The sequence below is a fragment of the Phocoena sinus genome, chromosome X, assembly GCF_008692025.1.
Source record: "Phocoena sinus isolate mPhoSin1 chromosome X, mPhoSin1.pri, whole genome shotgun sequence".
Taxonomy (NCBI): Eukaryota; Metazoa; Chordata; class Mammalia; order Artiodactyla; family Phocoenidae; genus Phocoena; species Phocoena sinus.
The window spans coordinates 4693679-4708530 of NC_045784.1; the positions used below are offsets into that span (position 1 = coordinate 4693679).

General features: G+C 48.5%; 1 protein-coding gene across 2 annotated transcripts in view; it reads right to left on the minus strand.

The window, feature by feature from the left end:
- The window catches only part of PUDP (pseudouridine 5'-phosphatase), a 370323-nt gene that overhangs the window by 325848 nt on the left and 29623 nt on the right, over nt 1-14852 (minus strand). For both annotated transcript variants that reach the window (XR_004348107.1, XM_032620277.1), the window contains exon 2: nt 10886-11104. Coding sequence is in view for 1 of the 2 variants with exons in the window: in XM_032620277.1 (XP_032476168.1) it covers nt 10886-11104 (219 nt within the window). In the remaining variant the exon portion in view is untranslated. The remainder of the gene's footprint in view (nt 1-10885; nt 11105-14852) is intronic.

The window sequence follows — 14852 nt, forward strand, 5'->3', positions numbered from 1 at the left end:
TTCAGCTTTCAACTCCTACACAAACAGGAGATGATGGAAAGAAAGGTGGGTGCCTTCTAAGCAATGCACATCAAAAATGGATTGATTTCCTTCACCTGATGCGTCCAATAGAGACGAAAGCAGCGGAGTGCATTACTGCGGCTATCAAACTAATCTGAAAGTGATCAGCCCAATTTTGTGGGGACCAGGACAGTCAACTGAGATAATTTTCCACTGTCAACTATTTTTTCCTTGCTGCCATTCTGCAGAAGTTTCAACACTGTGGCCAGAGTTTCTGTGCATGTTGTTTTTTCTGGGCATTATCTCAAATATAAAATTCTTTCTTTTAAATTAATTTATTTATTTTGGCTGTGTTGGGTCTTTGTTGCTGTGTGTGGGCTTCCTCTACTTGTGTCGAGCAGGGGGCTACTCTTTGCTGTGGTGCGTGGGCCTCTCATTGTAGTGGCTTCTCTTGTTGCGGACGGAGCATGGGCTCTAGGCGTGCGGGCTTCAGTAGTCGTGGCTCACGGGTTCAGTAGTTGTGGCTTGCAGGCTCTAGAGCCCAGGCTCAGCAGTTGTGGCGCATGTTGCTTCGCGACATGTGGGATCTTCCCGGACCAGGGCTTAAACCCGTGGCCCCTGCATCGGCAGGCAGCTTCTTAACCACTGTGCCAACAGGGAAGTCCTCAAATATAAAATTCTCGGTGTTATCGCCTATGTCCTCGGGAATGGTCTGTAAGAAAACAGAAACTCTTTCCCTGTGTTCCTGTCTAGGCTGCTGCAGACATGCCGAAGGCACCAGCGCCTGGAAGGCCGCAGCAAGCCCCTAGTGAGGGTCCCCTCCTTTCCATGGGTATCTCTCAGAGGAGGACTCTGTGGTGAGGTGCTGGAGCCCCACTCAACATGCCATGACACTGGGACTAAGGTCCCACTGAGTGTGTGCTCAGGGGGGCATGGAAGCAAGGCCCTTCCCCTAGTGGCTGTGTGACTCGGTTTGGGGGAGAGGAGACAGGCACAGCTGTGACATTTACGGAAAAATCCTTTGTACAGCATGCAATTACCACCATTTTCTACCTCGCCTGTCCAGGAACTTTAACAAAATACAACTTCGTAATCTGTGAACGGCTTCTGGTAGTTAAAAACAGAAACAATTTTTTTTTTTCTTTTTTTTGCGATAGGCGGGCCTCTCTCACTGTTGCAGCCTCTCCCGTTGCTGAGCACAGGCTCCGGACGCACAGGCTCAGCGACCATGGCTCACGGGCCCAGCCGCTCCGCGGCACATGGGATCTTCCCGGACCGGGGCACAAACCCGTGTCCCCTGCATTGGCAGGCGGCCTCTCAACCACTGCGCCACCAGGGAAGCCCGGAATTTGTTTTATTGTGGTAAAATATCGTGAAGTTTGCCATCTTGTGCATTTTTAAGTGCACAGCCAGTGGCATTCAGGAGCTTCACCTTGTTATGCAGGGGTCACCACCAGCCATCTGGAGAACTCTCTCACCTCCCCAGACAGAAACTCTGTCCCCAGTGAACACTGCTTCTCCCCCGCCCCGCCGCGGTAACCTTCACACCACCTTCTGTCTCTGTGACTCTGACCACTGCAGCTGACTCCTGTCAGTGAAATAACACAGTATTTGTCTCTTCTGTCTGGCTTCTTTCCCTGAGCACAATGTCCTTAAGGTTCACCCGTGTTGTAGCCTGTGTCAGAATTTCCTCCCTTCTTAAGGCTGAATAATATTCCACTGGAGGAATATAAGACATATTATTTATCCAGTCATCCATCAGTGAATACTTGGGTAGCTTCAAGTTTTTGGCTATTATGAGTAATTGCTTTCCATTCTTTAAAAAATACAATATTTTTTATTTCTTGAAAAGCAAGCCACAGCTGAAATATGTTGTCTGTTGTGCACCGCATCCCCGAAATAATGCTGGGAGCAGATCTTCCAAGATTGAAAATAAACAGACTAATATACAGCTGACCACTGAACAAGAGGGGTTTGAACTGCGCGGGTCCACGTACAGGTGGATGTGTTTCAACAGTAAACACTACAGCACTACACGGGCCGTGGTGGGTTGACTCGGCAGGTGAGGAGGAAGTGCAGACACGGAGGGCCGACTATAAATTACAGGTGTTGTCCCAGGTTCAAGTGTACCCGTACTGTCTGTGCACACACTGCGTCCCCACTGCTGGGTGGGTCGTCTACGGGAAAGCTGTGGGATGCGGGGCAAGCCAGGCGGTCCCCTGGAACCTGGCCGTGTTCACTGGGACGACAGGTCACTCCTCACCCCACACAGGTGCCACCCACCCCGAGTCCGCACCTGTGCAGTCAGCACCTGCTCCTCAGACACCCAGAGCCTGTCCAAGCGGCTGGAAGCCACTCTCCTCAGCTGCCGACACCCGTGACTAAACCATCATGGCCATCTCTCTACCCATTTTCTCTCCACTGAATTGAGAGGTCTTTCAGTAAGGACTTCTTTTATCCATGATCTCTTCCTCCCAAGTATTTAAAAATCCACAGGGGAACCGCCACGCATTTAAAAACAAACTGCAGCTCGTTCATTTGAGAAAAACCTTTACGCCCACAGTTAAGTAATAGCTAGAATTGCAGGAAGACAAGACATATATCTTGTGGCTTAGTCTAGGATGTCTCTGTTATAATTTAGTAGCAATTCAGGCACCTGGCAGTCTTTGAATGCCAGAACATTTAAACCAGGAAAAAGGAGTAACGTCCATGTACATCATCAAATAAGTCAGTACTCTACAGGACAAGGGGAATCAGAATTGTAAAGGTCTGTTACTGGCATTACTGACCAGCAAATGATTTTGAAGGAGCGTGGCATCATGACTGTGGTTTGTTACCACGTCCATACTCAATATTCTCCTTTCACTGCTGTTGTGATTGATTTCATGATGAGAAAAGCTAGGCGTAACCTGAGACTCACACCTTCTCTCTGTATGTGCTGTCTGCTGGATTCTTTTTATGTTTGCAATTCTACAGCTTCGGTGCTTAAGTAATAATAACTCTTGAAACTTCAGTTCCAGTCCTGGTTTGTCAGGTGGATGTTAATTTTTGCCAGTACCACGTCACACTGTCACCTCACATGGGACTGGGGTCCACTGAGACCTTCTGACTCCACCTTAGGTCAAGCCCTCAGAGTCCGGTCCTCCTCCCAGCTAACTCTCCCCTGCTGTCGTCATCATGTGCCATAAACCCAGAGGAATTCCCCCCCACCCCGCATAGGTTTCCCTCTGGCACATCATCTCTTCAAAACTCCCACTGGTTCTAGAAGCAGCAGACAGCTTAGCTCAAGACTAAAGACCTAGTCGAGCCGAAGTCCTTGCCTATTTCTCAGGCACATCAGTAAAAGGTTCAGCTTTGAGCCGCCTCTATCTCACATGCTCTCCGCAGTTTCCCCAAAGTTCAAGCCCCCGTCCCCAGCACAAAGCTGCCACTGCTCTGAGAATATTCTGCTTCATTCTCCTCCACTGCCCTTCCACCACTCTTTCTGAATTTCTTTTTGATGTAGAACTATACGTTACTGTAGATTTCTGCTTAAACGGATATGCACATATCCGAAGCTGACAATACACACCTTTCTTCAATGTGCCCATGAGCAGCCACCCAGCCCCAGATGCCCTTAAGGACTGAGTAAAGGAAGAGGGAAATTACAGGATGACCCTAAGGAAATGAGTGCCTTCTTGCCAGGACGGCGGACCGTGTGTTCAGAGAGTGGGGCGGCAGGAGCCGATAATGTCTGCTAATAGCCATGGGGGACTAAGGGCATACGACACACGCAGAGTAAAGTAGAAGAGAGAAGCAAAAGGCGGGCGGTGCGGGGGTGGAGACACATAATTACCCAGGCCAAAGCAGGCTGGCAAGGAAGAAACGGGCTTGGGTAGAAGTGGGACTGGGGCCCACACCACGGAGAGCGGTGTCCACTTCGCGGCCGGGCTGTGGTCATCAGGGGCGCTCCGGGAGAAGAGCACAGGTACCTGCTGTGCCCTGGCAAGGCCCACTCTCCTGCCCAGGGAGTCCCCACGTGTGCCGCTCTCCAGCTTATGTCGGGGGGCCGCACTCCACGGCAGACACAGCCGAGTTCCTGGTTTCCCGAGGTGACCTGGGCTGCAGAGCACAGGGAGGCTCCGCTGATGGGAGAGCGGGGACTGGCCGTCCCCAAGCCGCAGAGGCCTGGGCACCACAGCCTCGGCTGCCCAGGGGGCCGGGGATCAGCGTGCACTTCCGCTCTTCTGCTGGGTGACCTCCAGAGTAGGAGGGGAGAGAAAAACCCGAGGGAGCGTGGTGCGGCGGGGGGGGGGGGGGGGCTGGCACCTCCGAGGGGCCTGTGTGACGGGCAGTGCGTGGGCCATCGCTCCTGGGCTCGGCCTTGTCCCCCTCCTGTCCACTGGCCCAGATGCCACGTCCTGGGCTCTTCTGTGGGAAATCCCCCCATCCCAGCCCGTGAAAACGAGCAGGAAAAGTAGAAAGCCAGGCCAACAGGAGAACCTTCCAGGGGGTTTCACACCAGAAGAGGCACCGACTTTATGACTGGCCTTCTACACCAGTTACTCTCGCTGAATTATGCCAAAATACATCATTTCATCCATCTCAAAGAATCCATGACTGAAGAAATGTGCTTCAAAACACAACGGAGGTACCAGCATCCTTCATGGGGACCCTGTTAAAAAGGTTTCCTTACGTCCCATGGCAAAAGTTTTTCTTACGTTAGGCCACATACATTTCAATACTTCTTATCAAAAAGTTGTGCCACGATTCAGATGTCTCTTCCCAGAAAATAATTAGATCTTTCTCTGACCTTCACCCTATATTTCATCAGTAAGGCATGCGGTATATGCCTACAGAACATACTGGTCAAAAGTATCTCCCTCCTAGATCATTCATGACCCACTTCAAGGAGAGGCATCCACAGCATTCCGTCATTAGGCTGCTGATAGGAAGGTAATCAAGTCACTTGTGCCTGGCCTTCAAGCCCCATGGGCCAGCCCTACCCTCCAAGTGGCTGGACCCAGGCAAGGACACAGCCGCGTCACTATCAGGGGCTAACTGCCTGGTGCCTGGCCCAAGGAGGGCACACCTCCTTGATCATAATCAGGGCCTGCTTCCCCTGGTAACTGGCCCAGGCAGACATGCCTGGATCATAATCAGGGCCTGCTACCCCTGGCAAACTGCCATGCCTTCCTTGCTAAGTACCTGCTGGGGCCACAGCTCTCACCCTGAACTGAGAGTTTCTTTCTCAAAATGAAGGATATTGAATTCATAATAGACCGTCCCTACAGACAGCCTTCTTTTCTAATGAGCTCAAGATGCCTTCCACAACCTAAAATGCCCCACCAGAAAATACCTTCAGAAAGAAAAGAAATGGAAGTCAAGGGTTATGCTATCATCCACAGCTGCGTGATGGTAACAAAGCGGTAAGTGAACAAGATGAAAACCTAGACCTAGAAAGAGAGCAGCGGTGACTTTTTCTAGTTATAGTCACCACACCCTGGTCTCCCCAGGAGGTCACCTTTCCGGTGGAATTCAGGTTTGGCTCAGATAAAAGAGGGGATGGGAGGAATGCAGTAGGGGTGGAAACTAGGGGGCAAAGCACGTCTTTTTGGGTAGACAACTTGATCTCTGTCCTTACTGTTTTTGTGACTAACATGTTACAGAACAGAAGCTCTAAGGAAAGGTGCTTCCTTAGGTTTCCACACGGCCCTTCCTTCGGCTCCACAGTCCATCCTGCCTTTTTCCTCCTGTTCTTCTTCCCCTTTGGGGTGCGTATAATTACCAAATACTGCTTGTCGTCCTAACCCACTCAGAACGTCCAGTGGCACCTTCTGACCTCCGTCCCTGGTCTAACCCAGCACCCCAGCACGATTTTACATGTCTCCTGTCTGGTGCGTTCTTGGGCTTTTCTTTATACTCTTGTCATCTTCTCACGCTTAGCTCACCTCCCAGTTATGTGTGTGCGAACGACCTGTTTTCAAGGAGACACTTTAGAACCACTGGTAAGTCCTCACTCTCAGCTGTGAGGCTAGTAAAAGTTTAAGTATACACAAAAATTCTTAGGCTAAAAAGCCAGATTCATAACCTTGATCAATCAGTAAATAAAGAGGTCCTCTACCCCTCTTGTCTAGAAGAGGCGAAGGAGTAGCACAGAAAGAAGAGTCATCACAATGAATGGGGTTAGTGAGTTCTGTAGGACTAAACTGTCTTTGAAGAACCAGTTCCTGCCTCACTTCTATGGTGGAGGTGTCTGGATTCAGTTCTCTTCTGTTGCTACCTACGATTAGCACCTTACGTAACTCATACCTAGTCACTGGGAGAGACAAATGAGGACACTACAATGACTGGATCACCAAGCAGATTTCATAATATAGACTTGTTGGCAATCCAGCCAAACAACCAGACTAGCTGAATGAGACATAATGTTTTCTTGGAATTGTAGTATAACATATCTCAAGTAAATCTTAGAATATAGGACAAAAATTCTAGAAGGAAAACCACTTGAAAGGCTTGGGTGGATGAGGAAGAAAAAGGATATTTACATTTCTAAAACATCACAGGCACTTTGTATGTTAAACCATGAAAGAGACTCCAGGTCAAATATGAACTGTACAGACAAATCCTTAGCTGGGTTAACCAAGAAAAAAAGAAAACAGGACTCATAACTACAATCAGAAATGAAAGATGGGACATTAAAACCAATGCCACAAAAATAAAAAGGATTAAAGGAGAATAATATGAAAAATTGTATGCAAATACTGGATAACCTAGAAGAAATAAAGATATACAACCTATCAAGATCAAAGCAAAAAGAAAGAGAAAGTCTGTTCAAACCTCTAACTATTAAGGAGATTAATTCAGTAATGAGAAACCCCCCAACAAAGGAAAGAGGACCAAATGGATTCACTGGAGAATTCTACCAAATTTTAAAGAATTAATACCAATACTCCTCAAACTCTTCTCCACAATTAAAGCTCATTCTATGAGGTCAGCATTACCTTAGTACCAAAGCCAAACAAAGAAACTATAAGAAATTGATACAAATATACTCAGCAAAATACTAGCAAACTTATTTAAATAGCACATTAAAAGGATTATACATGATGACCAAGGGGGAACACAAGGATGGTTCAACATACGAAAATCAATGTGACGAACCATATTAACAAAATGAAGGACAAAAACCACATGATCATCTCAAGTGATGCAGAGGACATTTGACAAAACTCAGCACCCTTTCATGATATAAACACTTAAACTAAGAATAAAAGAAAACTACCTCAACATAATAAAGGCCATATATGAAAAGCCCACAGCAACATCATTACTCGATGTGAAAAGGCTGAAAGCTTTTCCTCTGGGATCAGGAACATGAAAAACATGCTTTCTCTTGTCACTTTTATTCAACACAGCACTGCAAGTCCTAGCCAGAGGAAATCAGGCAAGAAATCAAAGGCATCCACATTGGAAAGGAAGAAGTGAAGTTATCTATTCACACATGACATGCTCTTATACGGAGAAAAGATTCCACACACATACACAAAACTGTTAGAACTAATAAACAAATTCAGCAACATTGCAGGATACAAAAATCAACATGCAAAAATCAGTTGCATTTCTATACACTAACAATGAACAACCTGAAAAGAAAATTTAAACGCTTCCATTTACAATAGCATCAAAGAGAAATAAAAGTTAACCAAGAAGGTGAAAGACTTGTACACTGAAACAACAAAACACTGCTGGAAGAAACAAATAAGAAAGACACAAATAAAGAAGACACACATAAATGGAAAGACATCCCATGTTCATGGACTGGAAGACTTGATACTGTTATAATGTCCCATACTTCCCAAAGTGATCTACAGATTCAGAGCCATCCATATCAAAACTCCAAAAGCAATTTTTGTAGAAATACATAAATCCATCCTAACATTTATATGGACTCTCAATGGAACCTGAAGCGCCATAAACAACCTTGGAAAACAAGAACAAAGTTGGAACAATCTCACACTACCTGATTTCACAACACATACAAAGGTACAGTAAACAAAACAGTGTGGTGCTAGCACAAACACAGACATATAGACCAATGGGATAGAATAGAGAGCCCAGAAAGAACTCCTCACACATATGGCCAAATGAGCTTCAACAAGACTACCAAGACCACTCAAAAATGGGGAAAGGACGGTCTCTTCAACAATCTTGTGTTGGGGAAAGCAGATATCCACGTGCAAGGAACAAAGCTGAACTCTTACTTTATAGCATACACAAAAATTAACTCAAAATGGATTAAAACCTAAAGGTAAGAGCTAAAAACTATAAAATTCCTGAAAGAAAACATGGGAAAAAGCATTATGACACAGGATTTTTTTTTTTTTTTTTTTTTGCAGTATGCAGGCCTCTCACTGCTGTGGCCTCTCCTGTAGCAGAGCACAGGCTCCGGACGTGCATGCTCAGTGGCCATGGCTCACGGGCCCAGCCGCTCCGCGGCATGTGGGATCCTCCCGGACCGGGGCACAAACGTGCGTCCCCTGGATCGGGAGGCGGACTCTCAACCACTGCGCCACCAGGGAAGCCCGACACAGGATTTTTTTAATATCTTCAATATGACACTAAAGGCACAGGCCAAGAGCTGGACACAGCCAAGTGGGAGTACATCAACCTTAAAAAGTTCTGTGTATCAAAGGACACAGTCAACAGAGTGAAAAGGCAAACCTATGAAATGGGAGAAATATTTGCAAATCATGTAATCTGATAAGTGGTTTATATCCAGAATTTATGAAGAATTCCTAGAACTCAACAAGAAAAAAACAAATAACCCTATTAAAAAAATGGGCAAAGGGGGCTTCCCCGGTGGCGCAGTTGGTTGGGAGTCCGCCTGCCGATGCAGGGGACACGGGTTCGTGCCCCGGTCCGGGAGGATCCCACATGCCACGGAGCGGCTGGGCCCGTGAGCCATGGCCGCTGAGCCTGCGCATCCGGAGGCCTGTGCTCCACAGCGGGAGAGGCCACAACAGTGAGAGGCTCGGCGTACCACAAAAAAAAAAAATGGGCAAAGGACTTGAATAGACATTTCTCCAAAGAAGACATACAAACGGCTAACAACATATGGAACAATGCTCCGCGTCATTATCATTAAAGAAAGCCAAAATCAAGAGAGAATCACTACACACACATTAGGACAGCTACTATCAAAAAGACAAAAAATGACAAGTGTTGGTGAAAATGTGGAGAAACTGGAACCCTTGTGGGCCGTTGGAGAAAGAATAAAATGGTACAGCCAGTATAGAAGATAGTTATGGTGGAGCTTCAAAAGACTAAAAACAGAATTACCCTTATAATCCAATAATCGCACTTCTGAGACCATACCCCAAAAGAAATGAAAGCAAGGTCTGAAGAAATATCTTGTATATACATGCCTCACAGCAGTGGTTTTCACAACAGCCAAGAGGTGGAAGCAACAGAGTTATCTATAGACAGATGAAGAGATAAACAAAATGTGGTCCCTTACAGTGGAATATGATTCAGTCTTCAAAGGGAGAAAATCACATGCTACAACATGGATGAACCTTGAGGACATTTATGCTAAATTTTAAAAAGCTAGTCACAAAAGGACAAATACTGTATGAGGCACCTAGAGCAGTTCAAATTCACAGACAAGAAAGAAGAAGGGTGGGTGCCGGGGGCCGGAGAGAGGGAGGAATGGGAGTTAGGGTTTAATGGGGACAGAGTTTCAGCTTTGCAATGTAAAAGTTGAGATGGAGTGGTGATGGTTACACAACAACTTCAACATTCTTAACACTACGAACTGTACACTAAACATGGATAAGATGGTAAATTTTAAGCTGTTTCTTGCGACATACGGATGTGTTTCCATCACTAAAGTTTGTCAGGATTACTGGGTGTGCAAACAGCCCAGAGGCAGCTGATGAAGGGAGTGTGAATCGCGGTGCTTGTACCCGTGCGTGAGGAGTGTGTGTGTGTAATCCAAGAACAGTCCACATGGTTTCTATGTGACACAGGCAGCGGTATTAGCAGGGCCCTTTGACAGAAAGTTCTCTGGTTCCAGGGAATACTCAATCTGCCCCTCTGGATACGTGTACAAATACAGATAACAACACATGTTTCAAAAATGATGATGACTCATATGAATACAATTCTGAATCCAAAATTACTGCTAAACTGTAAACTTTTTCTCCCTTAGCACCAGGAATTCTAAAGACTGAGTTGTCACCTTTTCTCCTAGAAACATCTTAAAATAATACTTCATTTTTAAGTACTTTTTGTCCCTGTAATCTAGAACATTCTTGACCTTCTCACTTGTATTAAGAACCAGTGGGCAATTCCGTTGTGATCAACCTTCAGTTAACACGCCCCAAGGGAGAAAAATCATCTTCCCTTTCAAAGGAAAACAAGTAAAGAGAGCGATAAAGGCCACACAAACAGACATGTCAGAACAGAATTATGCCTTTAACTTAAAAAAAAAAAATTAAACTTCTTTGGGGAGATTTAGGTGCTTGCTTACCATCAACATGTTAAAGTTTGCATAGCTGCTGAAACCTTAGTCAGTGTTATCTGATTGTGAAAAGAAAAAGCCTTCTGTCAGGGATGTAATCTTTACATAATACCCATACAAACACAATGCAAATGTTTTTGGACCTCAGGAGTCAGTGAAAGGAACGCATATTCTTTTAAGAAGCCTTTAAAAAGACAAGATTGAATCGCAGCACACAACAGCATCCACCAAACTCTCTCGAGCCCCTCTGAGCCTCACAAGGAAGAGAATTTTCCAAGAAGTTATCAAGACCAAAGGACAACCCTAGCATGCCCCGCATGAGTCTGTGAGAGTCACTACTAAGGCGAGAGACACGATGGCGAGCATGGCAGAGGGCGGCACCTGGCATGAGCGCGGCGGTGGGGAACACCTCCTTCAGCTTCGCCTGGCTGGCTTCCACCAGCTCCTCCTTGGACGTCGGGAGCTGCAGGGTGTCTACGATGATCTGGGCCGCCTCCAACGCCGTCTTACCCATAACGAGGGACTTCACATCCCAGCTGTATTTCTTCCCATAGCGACCGCAGACTGCCTCAAACACCACTGAGTACAGCCGTTCAGTATCTGCAGACACAGTGAGACGAAGACACAGAGGCTTTTAGGGTGCACGCGGTGGTAAGGCCAAGTCTACATCAGAGAAGCACGTGTGTTCACAGTGCAGGTCAAGTTCAGGGCAGAAAGCTCTCTCGGGGAGACTTATGGACGTGAGGGAGACGTTCTCAGGCCATGGGGACCAGACGATGCCCTGGGCAGCCTGCTCTCTGCTGCTCGGGAACGTTACAGGCTGGCCCAGAAAGGAAGTCTCTAGTACGGTGAAACTGCCTTGTCTACGCGCGCGCACGCATCTGGGCCTGAGCACGCGCTTGACACCCTGAGCTGGTCCTCCCAAGCGTGCACCGTGACGGCAGCACGCGAGGGTCTGTGTGCGAGCCCTCTGCTGTTAGGGATGTGCCCTGAGGAACTACTCCCACCCGGCAGGAGCGCCTGGCCGCAGGCGGAGCAGTGAAGTGCCTACGCGAGGGACAGACACTGCGCGCGGCTCTGAGTAGGAACACACAACTCCTGTGCTTCTCGTTCCTCTCACGGGACCAGATCCCTCATGGCACTTGTGTCATCAGGCATGAGGGGCGGGGGGCTTCGCCCACCAAGCCTTCCTGCAACAGCGGCGCCATTTCCTGCAACGTACCTGGATGCTGACGCTCTGTGGTGAAGGGATCATTCCCAGGAGGCCGCCACCCACCCCGTGGCTGCTTCTCCCGGCAGCTCGACCTGCCCTTTCCCCTCCCCACCCACTAAATGTGTCGTGCTAGGGCCTCCCTGTAGGCTGCTTCCCGGACAAGCCCTGGACCCTCAGCCCCACGTGGCATGCTTCAGCCTTGACGATGACCCAGCAACAGAAAGAGCTTTTCTTTCTCCTCTGCTTTTCAAGGCAAAATCATCTACAGCTGCGTATCAAGTACGCTCAGCGCTTTAACTCTTTGGGTCCTCACTGTTCTACCACGGGCTGGATTCTGGGGGGACGGTATAAGACACACAACAAAAAGATCTCAGATATCCACCCTCAGACATACTCGCCAGACCCGTGCTTGGGCATGACCCTGGGCTGGGTAATACATTCCAGCTTTTGTTTCCTTTTCTTTTTTTGGTACAAAAGAAGGTGGGACTTGAGGAAAAGTCTTCCCGGGATCCTTGGTAGAAGCAGCCAGCGTCTGCATAATAACCTGAGTGGTTCTAGTTTTTCTAGAACCATGCTGCACTTAATCTCCCTGAAGAAGTCCCAGCAAAGAGGGAAGGGCTGGTGCACCCTCCGCTGGACGCTGAGGAGGGCTGCCTGTCACACACACCCTTTTACATCCTTCTCGCCTGTGAGCGGACACAGAGGGAGGGCTCTCGGGATGGTGCGGGGGAGATGGATGCACTGGCAGGGAGGCCGTACATTTTACCTTCTACACGTGAGCACTTTTCCTCTAGCGGTTGAGAGAGAGAGAAAGACTGACAAAAAGACATCGCCGGCACCCAGCGAGTGAGAGACCACTGATGGGTTTGCGAAGGCTAGGGAGTGCCAGGAAAGCAGCAGAGGCCGGGTGGGGAGTTAACATGAGGGACTCGTGCTGAAGCAAGTGGACGGGGAAGGAGAAAGGAGCATGAAAAAAGACTAATTCTGAAGACAGAAAACAGCTGTACTCTTTAAAAATGCTTCAAGCAGCGTTTATTTAAAGCTGAAGCTTTTAATTTAAAAGGCACAGAACGGTGGGATTATAAATCTGTAGGAGACTGTGCCGACAGCCACTTTTCTTCACAATTTAGATAAAATCACCTCAAACCCTCGGTGGAATAAGCGAGGATCTGAATGCATCGCCAAGCTCCTCAGACCCGGCAATGAGTACGCCAGCTGACGACAGCGTACGATCAATGAAAGGGACAGCGTTTTGAAAGGAAAAGGTTCTCCAGAAGCTAAACTAAAATGAAGCCGCATAAAGTAGCTGTGCTCTGCGCCGTGCTTCTCGGTTATTTTTCACAGGAAACTCACGTGGTTTTCCACAGGCTACGTGCACACAAGCTGCTCCCTTACTCAGGTGTGTTAGGAAAGTACTGCAGGTACACGAGAACCTCAGCCCTGGGTAGTGGGGGGGATAGGATCCAGGCAGCAGTCCCAGCAGGTACAGATGAAGGGATCAGGCAGGCAGTGACACGAGGGCATCGGACTGGGCGGGGGGCAGTGAGGGAGGTGAGCGGACAGACTCAGCCCAGAGGTTGGTATTTTCATCCGAGCTGCGGGCTGGGTCCCCAGGTGGGAAAACAGAAGGCACTGACGTTTAGGGTCACTGAACTGTTACTATAAAAGGCATCACCACACCTGGAAGGCCTCTCTGTTTCGTCTGAGGCTGAGCTTCTGTCGTACTATGCTTAGCAACAGCTTTTATCATCGAGAACGTATTTAAATGCTGGCTGAGTCCATCCCAGACTCTGAGGACGGTATCCATTTGTGTTTCAGCTTATGAAGACGGAAGGCGTGAGCGTATTTCCCCACTTCTCTCTTGCACGAAGCTGCACCTAATCCAGTTCTAAAGGCATGATCCGCATTATTTAATGGCAAAACCCCTCAATCAACCCGAGAGTAAGAAGCATGTAGGGTAAGAGCTGGCTTGGTTTCTCGGCCCACCCCATCTCCATTTCTGTACCACACGGACACAAAGCAAGGGCGTCCTGATCCGAGAAGAGCAGCGAATCCCCAGCCTGGCCACGCTCTGGCTGGACGTCCCAGGAGGAGCTGCTTCGCCTCGGTGACCTTCGGCTTCTGCCAGGGGCACCGTGGGGAGCAGCGGCCGCCTGCAGGCCCAGGCGTGCCGGAGGACTCTGGGCTGGGAGCCGGCCCCGCGCTCGGAAGCCCGGCTGGCCTGGGTTGGAGGCCCTGCCCCGGAGCTGGCCAGCCGCTGGGAACTCAGGACATGTGCTCGGCACCCCACTGGGCCTTAGCTTACCCGTCTGCACCCTGGGGGGTCTTCCCACGGGCACACACCTGCTAGGCGCCTGCGTCAGCTGAGCGGGTAACCGGCGCGCAGCTGTGAGCACGGCGCCTGGCCCTGCCTCCCCGCCTCTAGGGCCATCTGGGGCACACGTGCCCTGCAGCGGCTCCGCGGAAGGCGGTCAGGGAGCATCTGTGAGCTCAGAGGAGACGACGAGCTCTGCTTTCCCTGCCTGCACACCACAGCTCCCAAAACGGCAAGGGCTGCTGCATCTGACAAGTCACAGGGCCTCGTTCCGGGTGCTTTACTTTAAAAGGAAGTGGTAACCATTTGGGATTCCCTCCCACAGTGTTACACATTCCCTAGCTTCACAAATACTTGTTAACTGACCGCCTGGCCTAGGACAGGCACACTGACGCCGTGTCCCCAGCCCCATGATCCATAAACTTCTGGAAACGGAAAAGTTCTCATTTAGCAGCAAAACCAGAGTCAGTTTTAATGTTTAATATTTGGGACACTTAGCGTGAACCTTCTTGTGCTTCCCTGTACAAACACCAACAGGCTTTGGATTACGGATGCTGCCCCAGGCCACCGCCGCCGCCCCCCCACAGAGCGTACATATCATGGAATCAATGCATTCCACTTTAAAATAATAATTTAAAAATCGAAATACAACTGGCTCCTCCGGTTTTGGAAACAGACTGTGGACCCACACTGATTAACGCTCTCCAGTCAACTTACACCTTCCATATCCTGTACACCTTGAACAAAGTGAGATAATGCTTCTCAGCACTTAATATATCTTGAGAATAGTCTTACTTTCCAATTACTAAAAAAAAAAAAAA